Raw genomic sequence first — 21,305 nt, forward strand, 5'->3', positions numbered from 1 at the left:
CCAAGATAAAATACATCAACATTCCAGTTTTTCTCAAAATAAATACAAACGAAACAACTCTTAACAAGACCGATATGCATCATAAGTCTTGTTAAAGGAAATACATACTGGATTAAAACCAGTTTGCCATTGTGGTTTATATTGCAATCTAGTTTTGCTTGCATTATGTGCATTTCTACATTTAATAGAAATTTTGTAAATTTGAAAAGCCTTTTCAGAAACACGTTCAGTCAATCTGACAAACTGTCTCATGGCTTTTTTTGTAAGTGCATTCAGTTGGGTTTAATATTGAACTGAATACATGTCCATTAGAATCTCTAACTTGCCAACTATTCCTACAATAATAATTATGAAGATCCTTAATGTAAATTGCCTTGCTGCAGTAGTTAGGATTATCGGTCATAATGCGGCATAGTATTAACAAAATATTTAATCAGAATTTGCACGTTACTTCACATATACACATCTGCCTGTAAGTATTAGAAGAGATGTTATCTTTGCTGTATACTCAATAGCTGAAACATAACACACTAGACCTCACACACGTCATCATCTGGAACATCTTAATAAGAGAGACTAAATGGTCTGTATTATGGTATGTTATGCTAACATACCAACTTTTTATTGGTTAAAGATGCAGGAAAATACCGTAATAAAAAAGCAATTAGGAGTTCAGTGTCCCAGTACAATAAAGCAAGTCTGGTCTTACATACAGACCCTGAATATCCTTTTAAACACTTGTGTTTTCTTATGATTTTGGGGAAATGTTGAAATGTTGACAGTAGTAAACTGTCATGTATGTGACCTAGATCTGTTAAAGGCCTGCACAATCTGGTTTTTGTTTCAATATAGCAACATGGAATGCATTTTGAATTGTCATTCGTATCGTATAGATGTTTACTGGTACTGAGTTCAATCTGACTTCTGAGTGAGCAGTTTAACTTATAATGTATCATGTATTCTGTATTTCCATAGCAAAAAAGGCTCTGGCTGAACCATTTATTCATTCATAAAAATCCTATACTATTAATTCATTCTTAAATAAACAAGTGAATAGGGTTATTCAAATCAAAATGACCTTTTGGAACTGTTTTTGAGACGGGTGATAACTCTCATCATATGTTTTAGCACCGAAAATGGTCCTTGTCACCAAGACTCACTGTTCTGCTACAGTCACCTACTATTAACTAGCGATACATTTCCTCGAAACATCTACAATAAATAAAAAGTATATTCTAGATTTATGTCCTGACCTATGGATATTACCATAATTTCTTTCATTGGCTGAAGCCCTCATGAATATTGATTGCATCAGACCCTGAATAGAACAGACTAGCTAAATTACATGTAGGGTTGCAGCGGTAACCGGTTTCACGGTATACCACGGTATTAAAATGCACGGTTATCATATCGTGTGCGTTTGCTTATTACCGGTAAAAAGCAAGCCAGCGGAGAAACTGACCCGCGCATGCGCAACTCCGCTCCGGTTCAGCTACTCCGCACACAGCGGTGAGAATGGCAGAAAGTGCATCAGACTTAACACATTATTTAACAAAAAAAAGCTAAACTAAAATCAGCGGCGAAAATGACGTAATCGCGGTGGCTCCGCCCGGACATACTTGGTCTCGCGCGCTGTCGATTCGCGAGGTCGTGCACCTCTCGAATTTTGTAACTTTGCGCGCGCTGCGCCTCAGCGCAATGAACAAAGTCATGTTTGCAGGGTTCATACACCTTTATAAGGTGGAATTAAAGTACTTGTACGTAACTTTAAAGGTCCGTTTCAATATTTCCCAGCACCTTAAACTTAATTAAGTTAAATATTTATAAATTTACTCGAAATAATTCGCTTATTTAATCACATTATTTAATGGTTGTTTATTTCCAAAACGCCCAATCTTAACGTCTTCACGTTCTCTCATGTTTCGTCCTGGAATTACAAGAGGCTCGTATTTGTTAACGTAAGACAAAAGAACTGTGCGGAGTCGCGAGCTACGGTCACTAGTGAAAGTATAAACCTAGCTTTTTAAGGTCCTTTCTTTCACTGGATGTGAAAGACGCCATTAATTTACATGCGTTCATTTTCAAATTCTAACGTGCCTGTTTTTGATATGTTAAAACCAGACTCGGTGTGAAAGCCTTAAAATAGAAATCTCTATTGTGAGGATCATGTCAGAAATAAATCCTCTCTTCCTGCAGTATCTGGTTATATTCTAACTTGGAAGTACAACGGACGTTTACAACAGTTGTTGATCAGACAGCGACCCCGGCTGAGTTTATCAGATATTAAATAATTTAAACTTAAATAATTGTACTGAAATCCATGATTTAGGTTTCTCTAATTTTGCAGTATTTATATAAACATGTGTACAGCTTATTTTTTTAAAGGACACATTTTGTATACAATAGTTCCAGGTTTCTACAATAAATAGTTAATTGAACAAAAATAACTTGTTGTAATTTCTTTAAGGGTCAGTGTATCTTTTAATAATATACAAACTAACTGTGATACCGTGATAACCGTGATACCGCGGTATTTTCTGAGACGGTTATCATACCGTGAAAATCTCATACCGTTGCAACCCTAATTACATGCATAGTAAAATGGAGTCAACTCATTCAGTATACATGCAGTAAATTACATTTACCTTTTATAAAATAAATACATAAAAACTGTTTTAGAACAGTGCAGAAAATAACACTAATATGTGTAGTGTAGAGGAAAAGGGCAATGTTTTAAACAAATAAATTATATTCCTGTTAGCATTTAGCTCATGTGCTAGGAAACATTAGCAGCACACAGTATCTAATTTCAGGTTCCTCATCAGAACAATAAGCACAGAAACCTCAGGTCTGCTTGCTGGTCACGTCCCAAGATAATATGCAGGACAACCTCTGCAATGGCACACACACACACACACACACACACACACACACACTCCCAATGTTGTAAACACCTCAAATCATAACATGAACATCTGACTTCAGAACACATGTCAATAACTCATAATAGGCAGGAAATTGTCTTGAGAAGGAAGGATTTGCCTAAAAATCTAAACATAAGCACATGCACAATTTGGACTGCTACACCCATCATTGCTGGAGGAAATACAGATATAATATTACTATTCAAAACAACGAACTATCGTTCACTGATATTATACAGATATAATATCTCAGATCAAAACAACAAAGTATCATTCACTGATATTATACAGATATAATATCACAGGTCAAAACAACAAGCTCACGTTCACTGTATTCTCTCACTGCTCAACAAGCCCAGTGCTGCTGAGCAGTACACAGGAACATCACAAATGTGTATGTAAATGTGTATGTAAATAGAAGCCAGAGAATAACAGTATAGTGCAGCATGTCTTTTCTTTTTTAAATCTTAGAGAGTGAAGAATACATACAAATGTCTCTGAAACAGAGAACATTCACATATGAACAGTAGAAACAAACCAAAACCTGAACAAACAAAAAAGCTGATGATACATTTCACAGTAGGAATGGTGTTAATAAATTATACCCATATTATCTCATTCATCTCTATCTCTGATTAATAAAACAAAAACAGCAGGAAAACACACACTTAATGCCTCTCCATAACTTCCAAGAAACAAAATATCCAACGAACAACAAATTATATTAAAAATTCTAAAATTCCTGAAAGGAGGTAGTCAGAAGAATTTCAAATTCTAATGTAACATTCCACATTTTACCAATGACTCCAACTAGTATGTATTTAAAAGTGCAGAGTAATGAGGTTTATGAGGTTGTCACAGTGGCGCTTTAAACAAACTCTCTTGACTCACACACTTACTGTACAGAGCTGGATAAAGACCAGGAGACTGTGGTTCCAGAGCTGGATATAGACCAGGAGACTGTGGTTCCAGAACTGGATATAGACTAGGAGACTGTGGTTCCAGAACTGGATATAGACCAGGAGACTGTGGTTCCAGAACTGGATATAGACCAGGAGACTGTGGTTCCAGAGCTGGATATAGACCAGGAGACTGTGGTTCCAGAGCTGGATATAGACCAGGAGACTGTGGTTCCAGAGCTGGATATAGACCAGGAGACTGTGGTTCCAGAATTTGATAAAGACCAGGAGACTGTGGTTCCAGAGCTTGATAAAGACCAGGAGACTGTGGTTCCAGAGCTTGATAAAGACCAGGAGACTGTGGTTCCAGAGCTTGATAAAGACCAGGAGACTGTGGTTCCAGAATTTGATACAGACCAGGAGACTGTGGTTCCAGAGCTTGATAAAGACCAGGAGACTGTGGTTCCAGAGCTGGTGTAGCTGACTGCGTTTACCCCTTCATACTTGCTTCACACGTTGGCCCTGAGTTTCCAAATCAAATACAGAAAGAGGACATCAGTCAGACACTGCCAGCATGGCTATCAACAGATTACACTCTGGTCAACACCATGAAGAAGCTCCATGTAGCTGCATTCAGAATACACTTAAGTTTTTATATTTGCTTTACCCTGAGATGTTACCACATGTCAGCACACATCACATAAAGGCAAATTCTCTCTTTCTGAGTTTTTAATGATCCACTCTATTGCATCCCATCCCTGTAGAGAAGAAAAGAGACACCAGTCATTAGTCAGCTCTATCTCCGTTACATTCTTTCGTCTAAACGGTTAACGTTAAACTAGTGACCTAGATGGTGCAAATCTATGCCACTGCTCATTAAGGCATCATTTTACATTTATTATTATATATATTTTTTTGTTACATTTTGGTAATTTATCCTAATTTGATTAAATTGTTTGCAGGTGAACATTCAGTTACAGTAAGAAAGGGAATTGGTGAATGTTTAGATCAACCAATGGTCTCTACCATAGGTCAGAGGTGTGTTTTTCCAGTCAGTTGTCTGTCTTTTCTGAATTTCAGATTTGTTTTTGTCAAACAATATTGCTGTACAAATTTGATTGCAGTCCAATTTCTTGCTTTCAGTCTCCCATATACTGTGTAACTTTGTGTTCCGTGTAAGTTTGTATGTGTGTAACGTGTATTTGATATAACACAGAATGTGCAGCATTCTTGAAATCAAAAACTTCGCTAGTATCCATCATAGTTGCACTGACAACACGGCTAAGTATTTTGACTGCCTTGTTTATAAGCAATGGCACACAGACTAGATATTCTGATGGCACTGAAAAATTGACTGACCTAAATATTTGCTTTTGAGGCAAAAACAAAGAATTTTGAGTGAAGTATGTGCTTTTGCAGGTATTTCATTGAGTTTTGCTGTTTGCACTTGTTGTGATGCCAATGTAAACCATGATGTGAGAAATGTACCAAATTGACTATTTGTAATTCAGAAACTAAGCTGACCACCCAGACTTTTCGGGATTTTGGAATTGAACACCCAGCCTACTTTGAATTCACTGCAACATTTAGAGAAGCCACAGACATCTGGATATTATAACACTTAACACGTAAACACTTAACACTCAAGAAAAAGACAACAGCAACCCGTTAATGGATCACCTTTGCTGCCAATATGTGTTGGCATTGTACTTTTAAAGCATGTAAAAAAAAAAAGTATCCAAGACTTCCCTTTATCTTTAGCCCTTTAACAAGCACTTTAACTCAATGACCTTTGCCCCGCATCCCCCACCATATCACCGTCCTGACCCACACTCAGCTGACATCTTCAAAGTCCAATAACTTATTATCTACATTTAACATTTAACGTGAAATATGTAAATTCACACATCATGTAAATGTCATGCCTTTCTTCATATGACCTCTAATGTTGTAAACCATTTTGGCTCTTAGCAGCACAAGCGCGAGACCTCCGAGACCACAACAGCCTCCGGGTGAGTCACATTCTCCTCAGTCTGATGACATCATTTGAATAAAAACCAATCAAAAAGACACAATAAGATCCAGCCAGACAATAGCCAATCAGCATGCACCCTGCTCACTGTGCTGCCATCTGGCAGGAGGATATACACCATATAAGCCAAGAACAATCCAGCTAATACTCTCGCCTCAGGCTTCCAACCAAGGTGTGAATCTGTGAGACTTCCCCAATACACGCTCATTGTTTCACTTCATTACTGTTACTGTACTGCATCATGTCACTTTGGACACTTCCACAAAATCACAATGTACAGTACAGTTTTTGTCTACAACTATCCTTGTGTGATATATCTGAATAGCAGAAAGTTCCTCCTTTGCAAATGACCAATAAACTTGACTTGTGCATAATGGTCAGCCTGATTCTCCGCTCATCTGAACAGCCCGGTTACTCTGCGAGGCTCTAAATTATATTCCTGTTAGCATTTAGCTCATGTGCTAGGAAACATTAGCAGCAATCTGGGATTAATACGTATATATGTTTGGGGTTTTTTGTTTTTGTTTTTTATAAGCCTAAATTCTTATGTATTAGGCTATAACCTAATTAGTTATGCCCATTTACACATTTGCTCCTAAATACTACAGCACATTTTAAACAGCCATATAAAACAGAGCCATAAAGACATGGCTGAGTGTACTTGTGTGTACTTGTGCTTCTGCCTCAAATTTGAGGATTCTTTTATTAAAACATACTGTAATGTTTATTTTAAACAAAATAGCACAGCTCTGCGGAACCTAAAATAAGCTTCAGTGAAAACCACATTACAGGGTAAATTCCTCTTTTGTAGCAATTTGTTTTTCTGGTTGTGTCATCCAGGCAAATGAAACTAAATTTGAGCTTCCCTTTCATATACTGAGCAAGCTTCAAACTTTGAGCAAGTTTTTGTCGACACATTGTTCCATGTGATGCGTGGAAGGGGATATTCCAGTGAGCGGCATTGGTGCAGCAGGTCTCCTCAGGGTCTGGGACCACTAACGAGGTCCAACATACTACTAACCTGACCTGGACTTTCTCTGCTGAGGTACTTAAGCAGCTCTTAAGAGTGCAATAGCATGCAGCCTGTGTGTCTATATACACCATTACAGCTACGACCACCAGTAACAGAAGCTCAGTGGAAATATGAACAGAGCATTTGGTTGGCAGAGTGAATGCTTTGGTTTATTGAGTTTAAGAAAAGACTGAGCAGAGCACAAGTACCTTTCGGGCATTAGCCGACATGCTAATGGCCATCAGACCCTCGAGGTAGCTGCTCAGACTGACACCTTTCACTCTGATTATGGCCTCTTGGGTTAATATGGTACTGTGAGAAGAAAGAAGATCTTCATCTTATTCTTAAAGGCAGACAAAGGAACCGACATCTGCAAATAAACACAGATCAACAATAACGCTCTACTCACACTTCTGGGTTTTCTGGGTGTGGTCTATAAACAAGTCTCTCATCAACAGACACTAAATTTGTGAGGGTTATCTAAAGAGGAGACGCAAATTCATTAATATACTCTGCATTTTAACTTTTCCATAACATCATATCAAAATATTTCAGGAAGCGACTTTTTACCCCATGTATTTCATAATCATCTTTTACATAATACTCACATTTGATGAGCAAAGCTCCATTTTTTTCTCTTCAGGATCTACAACAGAATGCTCTTTAACGTAGGTAAAAGTTCGGTTTGTCCCCAAAATCTAAAGAGACAATTTCACAAATTATTGTGTAGAATAAAAACCATATAAGTCAGAACACACTGAGGTCAGAGGTCACTGCTTTTGTTTAACCCCCAAAGTTCATAGGACAACATATGAACGTCATTTTGTGTCTTTAATGTTCCTGAGTAACAGTGTTAGATCCAAAATTCTACGCTTTCATCAGTATAATGCAGTATAATGCATCATATATCAGCTACACATTCTCCAGGTACCTTGTTCAAAATGCCGTTTACAGCACAATGCATCACAAATCCTGAGCTGAACAAAGCAGCTACTTACTGCTCTGACCACAGCGGGCAGCCCCCACTCGGTGCTCAGGAGCCGGTGGCTGTGAAGACGTCCATTTGTGTCCAAGTTCCTTTCCAGGACGTCCACGCCTACTACACTGGGATTCATTGGATTGGGATACTTTTTCATTGCTGCTTTAATCACGGTCTCCCAGGGGTAGCTGTGAAAGAAAATGACGAGGCACAGAGCAGATGACCATGCGGGTTTTGTTGATACACACTTTGTATATGCTGTAGTTTGTCTGATGGCTCATGGTGTGAAGGCTTGTGCAAATAACTACACAAAGCTTTTTGTGTCAAGAGTTTGTGTTCTAAACCAAAATATGTGGTAACAACAAATACACATAAACATCAAAGAGGGAAGTATCAGGTCTTACGACAGAGGCGTCGGAAAGTGATTAGGTCATGTCAAACTAATACGTGAAGCCACTTATAGCCTACTGGTCTTTAAGTTTGCATAAAGGAAGGTTTATATCTAATATAAAACATAATTAATCATAAGCAGACAGAAATAATGTGTACATATGGATCGTGAAGGCACACACATAAAATACGAATAACCTATTTAACGGTTAAACATATGGCATAGGCCTTGATTTTTTATCTACAGAGAAGGGACCGACTACTAAGTAATAGGAATCGCACATAACCAAAGACCCCATCAGCAATAAATAAATAAATACATTCCTTTTATAAAATTTAAAAAATTACAAAAAGAAATCCCCCCAAAAAGCACTAGAAATACACAGTATAGATTCTATGCCCAGTGATGCAAGAATCAGTGCGCATCCTTGCTGGCCTGGTACTACCTGAATATATGTTCCGTGCTCCAAATCTTCATTTCTACAAACACCTTGGTAGTCACTGCAAATTGAAGTAAACCAAATTATAAATTGCAAAGAAACAAATTCAGATCTTCTTTATTGCCTTTCTTTGCCGGTAACATCTTCTCAATAGATTCAGTAAGACAGAATCCTCCCTGTACCAATAAACGTTCACATTCGATCAACTGACGTCTTAGGACCGTTTGCAGATCAACCGTGCGTCGCAAATGCGCATATGTACAATACAAATCCTGACAATACTAACGAAACCGGTGAATGACGTAGGAAAAGCAACAGCACATTTAACACCACAGTATGGACTACAATACGGGCATAACATAAACATAATAAAGACGAAACGCGAAAGCCAAGACAGCTAGTGTTTCTGCAGCATGAAAGTGAACTTTCATGTACACTTTTTGGTAGGATGAACGCATTGCTAAGAATAAAAAAACAAGAACCATTGAAATACTTTGTTATTTTCAGTGACATGCTTCACTTACAGTTTTATGTCGATTAGTTTAAAATGACATAAAATCATAAAATAAAAGCATGTACACTGTTAACTTGGATGTTGGTATTCTGGTTCACGAAGGGGAATTCTTCGAGGGAAATTACACAGAAAGTGCGCATGCGCACTTTATCTATTCGTCGACGTCAACATTCTTCTCGAATAAAGCTTGACAATGAATTGATGTGTAGTGAAACTCAGTTTACGAGATGGAGATCACGGTGTCTAACAGCTGTAGCGGTCTTGTACCACCAGGTAAGGTGTTTAGCTTCCACTCTAAAAGTACACTGATGGAACTCTGAAAAGAAGTCGAGAATAAGGAAGTAGGATCGAGCAAACGTTATCTTAAAAAAGAAACACCAGTTTCTGTAAGTTTCACCACGGTGTTTGAGGCCTGGTTACATGTAGTTTTTACATTCTGTCTCATTCAACAGAAAAAACACTACAGCGTCAAATCAGCACCTTGAGTAAGTCCATGTCAGCATGTTTGGTACAAAGAATATCCAGCTGCCTGTGTCAGTCCAGCACCCTGACGCGGTATGAGGTTCAGCTGATCCAGTCTCAGGCCACAGATATACAAAAAGCATCTCAGCTCGTGCAGACGCTCATTCGGAAAGGTCGCAGGGCGTGTCAGCTTTTCTTCAAATGCCTTGGCGTGTGCGAACCCTCTCTTTTTGAGAGGGTTACAGGATGCGTGGGTAGGTGCTAAATGTTACTGTTAACTCTTTATTATTATATAAAGCTGTGAATGAGCAATGCTTCTAATCAGTGTCTAATTATCCATCCATCCAGTAACAGAGGAAGATCATTATCATTGGGAGGACATATCTATTCCAGGTATCTTGGTTGTTGGTCTACATTTGTGATCTGATTTTTTTACCTTATGAAACGAATATGTATCTGATATACATACGGCTGGACTACACAGTAAATAATGCTTATAAAACCGCCTGCGTGATCATTCAGTGTATCGGGCAGACTGTTTGTCAGTTGCTGTTTCTGTATTTCAGGAAACATTTCTATTTATATCCTTAAAACATACTACTGGCTTGTTTTGCATGATGGTTACACTTCCTTTCATAATCTGTGACTGTGCACTGTGACTGTGCACAACATCTATATTACTTCAGCCTGTGATTGTTTTCATTTTATGTGTCTTTCCTTATCGCTCGGAACTGCAGACCAAATAAATTTTTCTGGCTCTCATTTCATGTGTTTCACACTTTTATTCTTTGTTCTTGCTTTCAGAAAAAGAAGCAAGTCCTCCATGTATCATAAATATACACAATTCTTCATTGGCCAACTGCATCATTGGAAACAACAATGACTTGTACAGAGTCCCCTCTCAGACACATGTTACTAATGGTAAGGATCACGCTCAGAGACATTTTATGACATCTTTCCTATCCAACCTTGTATGTTTTGTGTATATGGTGTCATGCAATAAGATGTCAAGAAATTATTGATCCATACGTACTTTTAAAGTGAGTTGTTTTTTAAGTATGCTGTTTAACCTCTTGATTCCATGTGCATTTATGATCAATATGTATTTTTCTCATTAATAGAAAAGATGGAGTACGCACAGAGGGCTGATCAGCAGATGGTGGAGCGGGAGCCGCCACACTCCCCCAGCATCCATTTGGAGAGCTCATACGTGGAGTACGTCATCATAGGGGACAACAACTACATGAGCATTGAGACTAATCAAGACTGGGAACAGCAGGGACAAGGAGAGAGGGAGACAGACGATTCTGAGGGCTGAGCGGGATGAACTGAGGAGAATAAACACAGGATGGAGCTGTTCTCCAGCATTTTAATAGTCCAGTCCCAGTATCTGACAGCTGTGCATCTCGTCTTTATGAATAAGAGAATCATAAATCAAAATGCGTTGAACTTACCATTATCTGTGCAGAAAAGTCATTTAAGAGCATGGACATCAACCTGGATTCCTGGCAGTCATGTTTCCTCTAACATGAATGCCACAATGTTTATCTATTTATGTGCTGGATAAATGCCTCAACATCTCATGGTTTTGTTACAAATAGAATCTAGTTCCCATGAACTGACAGGACACAGCTTAATTTTAATAAGTCACGTGTCTGCTTTTGTATTAACCTTTTATACTTCTTCTAGTATGAATGTTTAAATAGCGTTTCAGGCTATTTGTATATGTGATATTTATAAACACAAGTACTGTTTTAATAAATTCTTGGAAAAGTCAAGGAAGTCACAAGTATTTTATGAAAAAAATTTAAATAATTTAAATATCTAATGAATGAGAATAGGATAAGATGATCACTGAATTCAGAAAAACAAAGACGCAGAAAGGTTTGTTTTGTTTTTTGTTTGTTTTGGCTAGTCAGATTTTTAACCTATTTAAAACAATGACTAAACCACAGTGATGCTCTTCATATCCGGTGTACACTTCCGGTCGGTGTAGCGGCAACAACTACTGCATGTCGTGGCTATTATTATTGTTGTTGTTGTTATTATTATTTTTGAGTAAATACTAACAGTTTTATTGTGCTGTTCAGTTTTACTTGCGGCCATGATTAATGCCATGTAATTTGCCTCTAATGTAACGTAATCTGTCTTTCCCGTTCAAATTTCCGGCGCGAAGGACCATGTCTCCGCCGCAGTCTCTGTTGTTGGCAACGTCTGTGTTGTTGAAGCAGGTTTAGATGTTTGTTGTAATCTGTCATCATGCAAACAACCGACATCGGGGCTAAGGAGGACGGAAAATTATGGCAGCGCAAACCAGTTCCTTCAAACAAAGGGTAGATGAAATCTTTATAAATCTAGCAAAGATTTCACAAGTTAAATTCATAGCTAAGCTAACTAGCCAGTCCTCTGGTTGCTGCTGTATAAGTCAGCGCTGTTTAACTCTTGAATGTCTTGAAACTAAACTTTCAGCTAAATAGTTAACTAGTTAGGTAATGAAACTCCTTAAACCCTTCATAGAGATCGTGGTAATAATGTTCAGCACTATAGGTTAAAGTGGTTCTCCACGACGCTGATGTGAAGCTGTGAACGAATTCTAAATAATATTTACACGTAAATGACTTTATCACATCCGAGTTAAACAATTAGAGGTCGTTCATTTTGCTATGTAAACTGGTAACGCATATCTAAAACTTCATGTGCATATAGTTTGATGTGGGGACAGTCTTGAAGCAAAAACCTTTTAGTTTTCCTGTATGTCAAGCCGTGGAGTGTGAAGGAAATCTGGGGAGAAAAGACCAGTAGAGAGACAAGGAGGCAAAGCCACACACAGGCCCTTCCTTGGAATACAAACCTGTGATTTAACCTGTGGTCCTGACTTGACCGTCATATAGGAGTTGCCGGGTTATGTATGTTTGGATGTCACTCCTCTGTGGTGAGTGGTGTGCCATACTGAAATGTCCATGCTGACCGTTGATGAAGGGATGGATTATGGCTAATGTGGACTGTGCATAGCACTAGATGGGCCGTAGTGTCCACCTGTGCAATTATGAGGTGTCTGTAGTTTAAGAAAGTAACTAGTCAAGTTGGTGGTGACTGTATGTTTTACAGTGATAATAGTCCACACAAACGTGATATCACAAATTACATCCAATAACATTTTTCTGCACAGATAAATATATTTCAACCCGTCCTCTTACTGCTTGGGCAATCCATGAAGTGTTTCTGGATGCATGTAGTGTAGAGAAGTTAGTGATCTCCTTGGCTTGGCTATGATGCTCAGAATAACCTTAACCTTTAGTTCATCTTTTCCCTGGTCATGCTCATATCAGGATCTTGGTGAATCTGATACGCAGTGCATCAGCTTACCAAACCAAGACGGTTCGTTTCCTACATGTGGCATTTGACACTACCGGAGAGTCGTTCCTTGCTGGCGATCACCATGGGAACATCTATTTGTTTGATATTAGCAGAAACCGGTAAGCTTATTAAAAAAAAAAAAAAGACGAGCAATAAACTGCTCCGTTGACATTTATGGTCGTTGTTACTCTACAGAGGTGTCAGTTCCAGGTTCAGAAAGTAAAAGTCCTCACCAGGATTTTGCTCAGGCTTCCTGGATTGTGTTGATTCCACTCATTTTACCTGGATTGCACTAATTTGAAAATCTAGCAAGCTTGAGCAAAATTCTGGTGAGGACTTTTACTTTCTGAACCAGGAATTGACACCTCTGTTACTCTATGCAGAGGCATCTCATGTCACCACATTTTTTATATTTATTTATTTATTTATTTTTGACAGATTCCAGCTGGTCCAGAAAACGGGTCTGGCGTGCACCGCTCTAGCCTTCAGCCTGCGCAGAACGACAGAGTTTCTGGTCGCCCTGTCGGATTATTCCATCAAATGCTACGACAAAGGTACGTCTTGCCTTCCCAGAGATCCACGTCACCCCGTCCTCCCGCCCTGTGAGGCCCTCACGTCCTTCCCTGTACTGCAGACACTAGGCAGCTCGTGAGCTGGATGAGGGGTCACGAGGGAGCCGTGTCCTCTCTGTCGGTCCACGGCTCCGGCCGCTACGCCATCAGCACCTCCTCCGACGCCGCTCAGCTGTGGGACCTGGACACCTTTCAGCGGAAGAGAAAACTGAACGTGCTGCAGTCCACGGGCATACAGAAGGTCTGAGCCGAGCTCCGTCACGCGGTCCGCAGTCTACACCGGGTATCGCGTACTGTAGCAGTTAATCTCGAGCAGTTCCGTCTTGCTGTCCTTTTCGGGGCTGACGGTTTAGGTGTTCTTCCTCCCGCTGAGCAACACCATCCTAAGCTGCTTCACCGACGACTCCATCTTCGCTTGGGAGAGCGACACTCTGGTCTGCGCGTACCAGCTGCCTGTTCCGCAGGAGGGGCCCCGGATGCACTACAAGGCCTTTGCCGTCACGCAGTAAGAGGTTTAATAACTGCACGGGGGGCTGAGTGAGGCTAACTTGGCAGCGGGTCTCGATCACGAACGCCGCATCTGCCTCCACAGGAATGGGAAGATGCTGGCGGCCGGGGGACGTACAAGCTTAGTCCACCTGTGGTGCTTGGAAAGGCGGCAGCTCGTGAGGGTGATGCAGATGCCACAGGAAGTGCGGACCGTGAGGCATCTGGATTTCCTGCCGGACAGTTTTGATGGTGGATCCAGCCAGGTACTCTGAGAATCATGAAATGGTTTCAGGCTATGGCCTGATATCTTGGTGGAATTTAGTCTGTGACTCTAACATATGTGAATAAGAAATCTCTAAATACACGCAGTAATCTCGTTTTCTAATCCTGGCTGTGGCAGTAATCCTGAACGCACTGCAGAGCGGCTCTCTTGCGACTGTTTCCCGTCTAGGTTTTGGGCGTCCTGAGCCAGGACGGCGTCATGCGCTTCATCAACATCCAGACGTGCAAGCGTCTCTTCTCCATCGGCTCACACGAGGACGCCGTCGTCTCCACCGCCGTCTGTCCCAAAGGTCGCCACGTCGCTGCCGTGATGGACGGTGGCTCCGTCAGGGTCTACAGTGTGCGCGCTCTCACTCAGGAAGTCAACAAGGTAGCTGGTCACGACCACGGCGGACGCCGTACGGGCTGCTAATTTTTCTGGTGCGTCCTAAGCAGAAGCCCCTCACCTCGCCCTGTCTGCTAGCCTCCGCAGCCTCTGGTGAGACGGGTGATGGGGGAGCGAGGGCCTGGCGGCCCGTGTTTGAAGACGAAAGATCATGCAGGAACAGGACGCCGTCACAACAGGACGTCTGGACACAAGACCAGAATTCTGCACCCCCCACCTGCTTCTGCACTGGAAGACAAAGAGGTTCAATTCTGTTCTGTTTTAATCTTATTTATTATGTTCAGGGCTTGGACCAGGACTTCCTTGTTAAGATTTTGAGTTCTGTATGTTCAACAGCAACTTTCATTGTAGTCTAAGATGTTCAGTTCTCTTCCTTTATTTTTTTCTCATTTTTTATAAAAATGCTGTTTATCTACTTATTTACTACACATAAACACACTTTTTACAGAATCTGCTCAAAGAGAGAGAGCGTTAAGAGTGATGATCCTTTTACCACCTCAGACCAAGTTTTTGTATGAATCAGTGTAGTGGGCCCTTGGTTATAATTTCTGGTCTTTTATCTCTGCCTTCCAGAATGATCTGCCTTCCAGAATGATCTGTCTTAATAAGAAGAGACTACAGACTCTGCTTAGAACGTTTGGAGAGTACCCTGCTAAATACAGGCAACTGCTTTTCATGTGTTGGGGAGCCTTTAAAACTTTAATGCTTTAGCCTCTGTTTCATTATTGATTCATATGTCTGCATATGTGTCTGCACGCGTGTGTTTGTCTGTCGTGTGTGTGTGTGTGTGTGTGTGTGTGTGTGTGTGTGTGTGTGTGTGTGTGTGTGTGTGTGTGTGTGTGTGTAGGATGTTCATTTGGCGCTCTCTGCTGCGTCTGCCCGAGAACCATGCGGCCTACAGCAGTCTGACTGAGAAGGGCCTGCACTGTTCCTGTGTCAGCCTGCATGAGCGCTACCCCATCAAGAGCCCCAAACTGCAGAGAGGACTGCAGAGGTGAGCGAGAGCTGGGCAGTGCAAACACCGACGTGACGGAGCCTTGCTGTTCAAACGCCCCCTGTATCCCGCATCTAGAAGTCTGGAATTGTACATTCACATGAAAACTATTAGCTGTGATCAAAGTGTTGATTTATCTTGAGCCTGTACTCGAGTTAAGTGCTGTGTGGGTAAGCTATGGCTCAGGTGTGTAACCTGTATCTCTACTGTCCTCATGTCCAGGGTTCTGTCTGCGCTCGCTCACTGGTCCGCCATTTTTGGTGAAACGGAGTACCTTCCTCTGTTGGTGTTCCCATTTGTCAAGCTCTTCCCGAACAATCCTCTTGTCTGCTTCGAAGTCGTGGCCAGCGTCCTTGGTTTGTGCCCTGGACATTGTTTTGTGCTCAACGTCCATAGATCCTCTACACGCATTGCCTGTTCCGGCCTAAGAGTCTTTTATCACTTTTTTCCCCTTCTTTCTTATTTTTCCTCTAAAGTTAACTGGTGCCAGCACTGGTTCGAGTACTTCCCGAACCCTCCTCTGAACATCCTGAGCGTGGCGGAGAACGTGCTGGCGTACCACGATGCCGAACTCCTGCATCACCTGATCACCTGTGGTGTCACCTCGCAGGTAAACGAGATTTGGTGGCGTCGCCAGGAGCCTCGGCTGCGTTTGGTGATGGAGTGCCTCAGGGTTATCTCTCGCTCTCTATCCTTTTCCCCTCCCACAGTTGTATGCGTGGCCCCTGTTGGAAACCCTGTTCTCCGAGGTGCTGACCAGAGAGGAATGGCTGAAGCTGTTTGATAACATTTTCTCCAACCACCCATCCTTCCTGTTGATGGCCGTGGTGGCCTACGTGACCATCAGCAGAGCTCCATTACTGCTCTGCACCCACAGAGACGACTTTGAGGTGTCCACGTTGACCTTTCCCGTTTTAATGATTGGATTATTATTTAGTATAGATGTCTAATAAATCAGTTCCACCCATAAAACTTTTAAAGGTTTTATCTTTCACTTCATATGATGTTATTGCTAGTGGTAGGTTCATTGGAGTTTTGGGCAGTTTTTAAATACAGATCTACAGTTGATCCTCCTCCACACTAAGATGCATACATACTTCACACTCAGACCCAGTTGGCGAGCTTAACACGAGCTTTGCCTGTCTGAACGGCAGAACATCGGCACGGCGCTAACCGGTTGCCGTTCTTCAAATACTCCCCTCTGTGCAGTACTTTTTCCACCACCGCAACAACCTGGACGTCTCGGCGGTGCTGACGGAGGCCTACCGCTTGATGGACTCCACCCCGGCAGAGCTGCACCCGAACGTGGTGCTGAGCGACTTCGAGCCCCTCACCCGGGGCCAGTACCCCATTTTCAACAAGTACCCCACCTTTATAGTGGAGTACCAGTGTCAGGAGCGGGAACGCATCCGCCAGCAAGAGATGGAATACCTCAGAGAGAGGTGGGAATTGTAGTTCTGTTCACGGGACAATAGAAATGCGGACCGATATGGACCAGTGTTTCTGAATGTGTTGTTTTTTTGCCTACCCTCCGTTCGTGCCGGGTCCTTTTACTGCGTACGTGATTGATCGCTGCGCGTGTGTCTGCGTATGTGCAGGCAGGCGCTCCAGGAGCTACGTGCGGAGGCCGTGAGGCAGCAGGCGGAGGACCAGGCCTGGCACACGCAGCAGGAGCTGCTCCAGGAGGCCGAGGAGCAGCGCAGGAGGCTCCTGCGGGAGGAGGAGAGCAGGCTCGCTCAGCAGAGAGCCAGGTGGGGCTCGCATGCTTCTCGTCTCTCTCCGTCTCTCTACGTCTCTCCTGTTTCTCATTCTTTCTCGTGCCCCAGGCTGGCCGCCATGAGGCGCGAGCTGAAGGTGAAGGAGGTGGTGCTGCTCGACACGTCCAGGAGACGCTTCCTCAGACACCAGCAGAACCAGCGCAGGATTGAGCTCAACCGTCTAGATGATGAGATCCAGAGAAAGGTTCCCCTGCGTTTGTTCCGTTTGTTTCTGCAGTTCCAGGGACCGTGTTTCTTCAGTACTCCTTTCATTTTGCTTAGCTTTGTGAATCGGCTGTGTTTAGAGTGTGTTGTATTCTGCCGTCTTCAGAAGACGCTGCGAGACCAGGAGACCTCTGCCGCCGTGCAGGACATGGAGGTGAAACAGATGGAGCTGGATGCCCAGAGAAGATTGTTTGAGCAGGTCAGTTACCGTCATAGGCGACAATGTTCTGATAAAGCACATTCACGGATGGAAAAGCACTGGATGGTGTAATTACACGTGGTAGAGTATCTTATTTTTTAAATGCAACAGCTTTGCTTCATTGGAGGTCGTGAAGTTCTGATGCCCTCTGGAGATTTCACAGCCATGTTGTTTAAAAGTAACTAAATTGAGCAATTTAAGACATTTTGGGTCAGAACCATCTGTCCCTTCCACTGTTCTTGCCACCGAGTTGCTGCTTTGCGTTATAAAGCAGTAGTCTACACGTTCGCTATTAAGCAGTAGTCTGTATACATTCTTCTCAGCAATTGGCCAAAGAGCAGGAGCGGGTGAGCCAGGAGGTCAGAGCCGAGGTGGAGGCTCGGCGGCGAAGGGCGGAGCTAGAGGACTCCGCCTTCCACAACCACCTCCAATCAGACAGGGACCTCCACCAGGAGACCAAAAGGGTATGTCACAAAAGGGCTGTACACTCCCTGAACCTGAAAACAAGGTGCAAGTTAATGATTAGAAAATAATGGCATTATTGGCTCTGGTTACTGGGGCGGGATGGACAGCTTGGTTTGTCTGAGCAGCACTAGCCTATGTCGGGTCGCCATAGGGACATGAGGAAACTAAGATCACCTGAGATTACACCACATGTGGAAATCACATACACACACACACACACACACGTGGGGTGGCGTCCTCGTGTGTAGCCGAAGCAGGCGTTAGCTGTCATGCTAGCACAAAGTCACACCTGAGACACTCCCCACATTCAGGTGTTGGAGGAGTCGCTGGCAGAGGCGGGGCAGCTCGACATCGATGCTGATTGGCAGACGGAGGTGATCAGGCGATTGGAGGAGGTGGATGAGGAGCAGGGGAGGCGGAGACAGGAGCTTGCTGACCTCAGCCGAGAAACCCAGACGAAGGAGGAGCAGCTGGTTCAGCTGATGATGGAGGCGGAGGACAAGCGTGTAAGGGGTCGTGTAAGGGGTCGTGTAAAAGTAGCCATCTTACAGCTGTTTTGCAGTAGTGTTCATGATGGAAAACAAAATCGGGATGTTTCAATGTCTCCAACTCGTCTTCCTTCCCAGTGGACAGAGGCAGGAGCCAAACAGGCTCGTCTGGAGGAGGAGAAGCGGACAGCCGCCACCCACCAGACGTCCCGCCTCCCCAAACGCACAGACGAGACGGCCCCGCACCAGCCGAGGAGGAGCCAGGACGAGGCCATGAGTGGGTTCAGGAGACAGGACTTCAGTCTGCGTCCTGCAATGTCTGGTTCTGTCCTAAAGGGGCCACAGCTAAGGACAGCTCGTGTTAGCTAGTGGTTTCTGTGCTTCTTGGCTGCGCTACAGGCCTTCTGCCGCCATGCGTGATTTGAATACACTTATCTTTAGCCTTGCCCAGCTTCTATGGGTACGGCTGTACAGTGGCAATATGTGACTGCTTACCACAGCTTGCTAAACCATGACACTAAGATTTTATTGTGCTCATTTTGTGCTGATAGGAATGTTTGGATAATGATGATGATAATCAAATCAAATATATTTGTATAGCGCTTTTCACAACACATGTTGTCACAAAGCAGCTTTACAGGATTTACAAGTTTTAACAATTAATTAATTAATTAATGATAATAACTAATAGCAAATTAGACCAATTTTTAAAAGTCACTTAATTGTCCTTTGGAGGGCCCAGTTGTATTAGCTGGATGAGAGAGTGATGATGAGAGTGATGGTGAGCGTCTCCTGCAGATCGGCTCCGTGAGAAGAGGATCCGCTCCCCCTGCTCAACGAGAGGCCTGTTGCACGAGCCTGACCGTTCACAAACCAGCTCTGCCAGTATGTGTCTGAACAGCCAGTCCTCTCCAGATGAATCCACATGTTGTGAGTAAACCCCGAACACCTTCCACACAACCGGTTTTGTACACGCATGACAGGAGGCTTCATGAAAAGTGTGTAACTAGCAAACTCGTGGTCATAAACTGCGTTCGGATCGTCGGGTCAGAGGTCACGTGTGGCGACGATGTTTCCCTCCGCAGTTTCCCTGGAGCGTGGCCGCGGCAGGCTGGACTGCCAGGAGAGGGCGCTGCTCCAGGAGGTGCGAGAACTCCGGCAGAAGCTGGCAGCCCGAGCCAGAGCTGGAGACCACACTTCCCTGTCAGCCAGCTCCCAGCACTCCCAGCACTCCCAGTGACGCTGCAGCCCGGGCTAGAAAGATGCCAAATGAGGAGGAGGAGGCTTTGTCTAGGGAGAAATCATTCACAGCAGTTGCCTGGAGTCCTGCCACTCCAGTCCTGAAAGTCTGGTTCAGGTCCTTGTATCAAATTAGTTTTTAGTGGTGTGTGTGTGTGTGTGTGTGTATGGTAATCATACTTATTATTATATAATATGAAGTTATTAGAAATATATTTTTGGAGCCAAACTGCTGATGTTCTTGACCTTGGTCCATATTGGACCCCTTGGACTGGCTGGAGTGGATCTGGTGAACCTTGTCTTAGAACCCACACGGTCGGCCGAGTAGGAGAATGACATCTGTATCGCCAAATGAATTTGTAGTTCACCACACAGTTGTTTCTGATCTTTTGTATTTCATACTGCTTTTCTATGATTTGTACCTTTTTAATTTTTTTAGTTGTGTATTTGAACTTTTAAAAAATTAAATAAATACATTTAAAAAACCTTTTGTAAACAGCCTTTTGCCTTCAGGACGCATTTCTGGGAAAGACGGGAAGCTTCCGCTGAGGTGATAAAAATTCCGGTTTTGGACAGCTCTGCATTGACTTTTTGGTGTATAATGTATTTAATGCTGAATATCACTGACATATAAGTCTAGTTTATAGTTTGCATTTCTGCTCTGTGATCTAGAATCCATTCTTAAGTCAAAATCAATTCTAAATCTATAAATGTTGAAAAGGATTTTTGAAAAGGATAAAAAAAAAGTTTTTTTATGCATTTGAAAGCATCTGTCTGCAGTGCAAATTTGAAACAACACAAATTGGCTCATGATAAGTTATGATATTTAAGTTTTAATTAACCTAATATCAAATGAAATAAACACTACATGTCTTTCCTAAAACAACTGATGCTTCTGACAAACCACTAAACTAGTTCTGTGGTCTTCCATGACTAGAATTCTCCACTGTATTAACTTTGAGCAAGGGTTGCAATGTTTTTACACACACACAGATAATCTGACATACAAATTACGTTCCTCTCTTGGTTATAGACCATAAACAATCGAATGCTGGACTATATCTCGTTATTCTTGTGCAATACATTTAAGTATATAGTATTTTTCAAAATATAATATGTATTATTTAGGGGGATGGATGTATGGATGCATACGTGCATGTCTATACAACAACAGACAAGCGAGAGCCTGCGCGCGTGGCTG

At 42.5% G+C, this 21,305-nt stretch overlaps 3 protein-coding genes across 5 annotated transcripts; 2 read left to right on the plus strand and 1 right to left on the minus strand.

Annotated features, from left to right (window-relative positions):
* Window positions 1-4,192: 4,192 nt before the first annotated feature.
* Window positions 4,193-9,284, minus strand: prelid3a (PRELI domain containing 3A). 2 transcript variants are annotated; one of them, XM_076971053.1, is made up of 8 exons: window positions 9,201-9,284; window positions 8,683-8,737; window positions 7,866-8,034; window positions 7,476-7,565; window positions 7,277-7,347; window positions 7,077-7,179; window positions 4,491-4,581; window positions 4,193-4,345 (listed from the first exon to the last, which is right to left on the minus strand). In XM_076971053.1, the coding sequence occupies exons 2-7, from the start codon at window positions 8,712-8,714 to the stop codon at window positions 4,510-4,512; spliced, it is 537 nt and encodes a 178-aa protein (XP_076827168.1). In that variant the 5' UTR covers window positions 8,715-8,737; window positions 9,201-9,284; the 3' UTR covers window positions 4,193-4,345; window positions 4,491-4,509. The 2 variants fall into 2 exon arrangements, with proteins under 2 accessions (XP_076827168.1, XP_076827167.1); XM_076971052.1 differs by lacking the exon at window positions 9,201-9,284 and having other exon boundaries at window positions 8,683-9,080.
* A 28-nt stretch (window positions 9,285-9,312) lies between these two features.
* Window positions 9,313-11,430, plus strand: LOC143473608 (uncharacterized). Its single transcript, XM_076970677.1, has 5 exons — window positions 9,313-9,463; window positions 9,643-9,906; window positions 10,001-10,045; window positions 10,457-10,573; window positions 10,774-11,430. Exons 1-5 carry the CDS (start codon window positions 9,418-9,420, stop codon window positions 10,968-10,970), a joined length of 669 nt encoding a protein of 222 aa, XP_076826792.1. The 5' UTR covers window positions 9,313-9,417; the 3' UTR covers window positions 10,971-11,430.
* An 89-nt stretch (window positions 11,431-11,519) lies between these two features.
* On the plus strand, window positions 11,520-20,556 carry tbc1d31 (TBC1 domain family, member 31). 2 transcript variants are annotated; one of them, XM_076970674.1, is made up of 22 exons: window positions 11,520-11,985; window positions 12,982-13,128; window positions 13,448-13,563; window positions 13,644-13,822; window positions 13,935-14,086; window positions 14,174-14,333; window positions 14,522-14,722; window positions 14,816-14,980; window positions 15,311-15,399; window positions 15,585-15,731; window positions 15,954-16,087; window positions 16,208-16,341; window positions 16,442-16,621; window positions 16,941-17,173; window positions 17,330-17,482; window positions 17,558-17,693; window positions 17,820-17,912; window positions 18,236-18,376; window positions 18,689-18,895; window positions 19,004-19,142; window positions 19,664-19,795; window positions 19,951-20,556. In XM_076970674.1, exons 1-22 carry the CDS (start codon window positions 11,912-11,914, stop codon window positions 20,103-20,105), a joined length of 3,267 nt encoding a protein of 1,088 aa, XP_076826789.1. In that variant the 5' UTR covers window positions 11,520-11,911; the 3' UTR covers window positions 20,106-20,556. The 2 variants fall into 2 exon arrangements, with proteins under 2 accessions (XP_076826789.1, XP_076826791.1); XM_076970676.1 differs by having other exon boundaries at window positions 18,689-18,883; window positions 19,951-20,554.
* The last annotated feature ends 749 nt before the right edge of the window (window positions 20,557-21,305 follow it).

The sequence above is a fragment of the Brachyhypopomus gauderio genome, chromosome 13 (assembly GCF_052324685.1).
Source record: "Brachyhypopomus gauderio isolate BG-103 chromosome 13, BGAUD_0.2, whole genome shotgun sequence".
Lineage (NCBI taxonomy): Eukaryota > Metazoa > Chordata > Actinopteri > Gymnotiformes > Hypopomidae > Brachyhypopomus > Brachyhypopomus gauderio.

What these genes read in the sequence shown, in the direction of transcription:
- prelid3a (XM_076971053.1), bottom strand. Translation starts at nt 8,714, where the DNA reads ATGAAGATTTGGAGCACGGAACATATATTCAG. An exon ending in AGCACGGAACATATATTCAG is followed by an intron (nt 8,035 to 8,682) that starts GTAGTACCAGGC and finishes TTTCTTTCACAG; the next exon opens with CTACCCCTGGGAGACCGTGA. An exon ending in TGGAGCTTTGCTCATCAAAT is followed by an intron (nt 7,348 to 7,475) that starts GTGAGTATTATG and finishes TCTCCTCTTTAG; the next exon opens with ATAACCCTCACAAATTTAGT.
- LOC143473608 (XM_076970677.1), top strand. Translation starts at nt 9,418, where the DNA reads ATGGAGATCACGGTGTCTAACAGCTGTAGCGGTCTTGTACCACCAG. An exon ending in GAGGGTTACAGGATGCGTGG is followed by an intron (nt 9,907 to 10,000) that starts GTAGGTGCTAAA and finishes CCATCCATCCAG; the next exon opens with TAACAGAGGAAGATCATTAT. An exon ending in GGAGGACATATCTATTCCAG is followed by an intron (nt 10,046 to 10,456) that starts GTATCTTGGTTG and finishes TCTTGCTTTCAG; the next exon opens with AAAAAGAAGCAAGTCCTCCA.
- tbc1d31 (XM_076970674.1), top strand. Translation starts at nt 11,912, where the DNA reads ATGCAAACAACCGACATCGGGGCTAAGGAGGACGGAAAATTATGGCAG. An exon ending in TTTGATATTAGCAGAAACCG is followed by an intron (nt 13,129 to 13,447) that starts GTAAGCTTATTA and finishes TATTTTTGACAG; the next exon opens with ATTCCAGCTGGTCCAGAAAA. An exon ending in CTGCAGAGAGGACTGCAGAG is followed by an intron (nt 15,732 to 15,953) that starts GTGAGCGAGAGC and finishes CCTCATGTCCAG; the next exon opens with GGTTCTGTCTGCGCTCGCTC.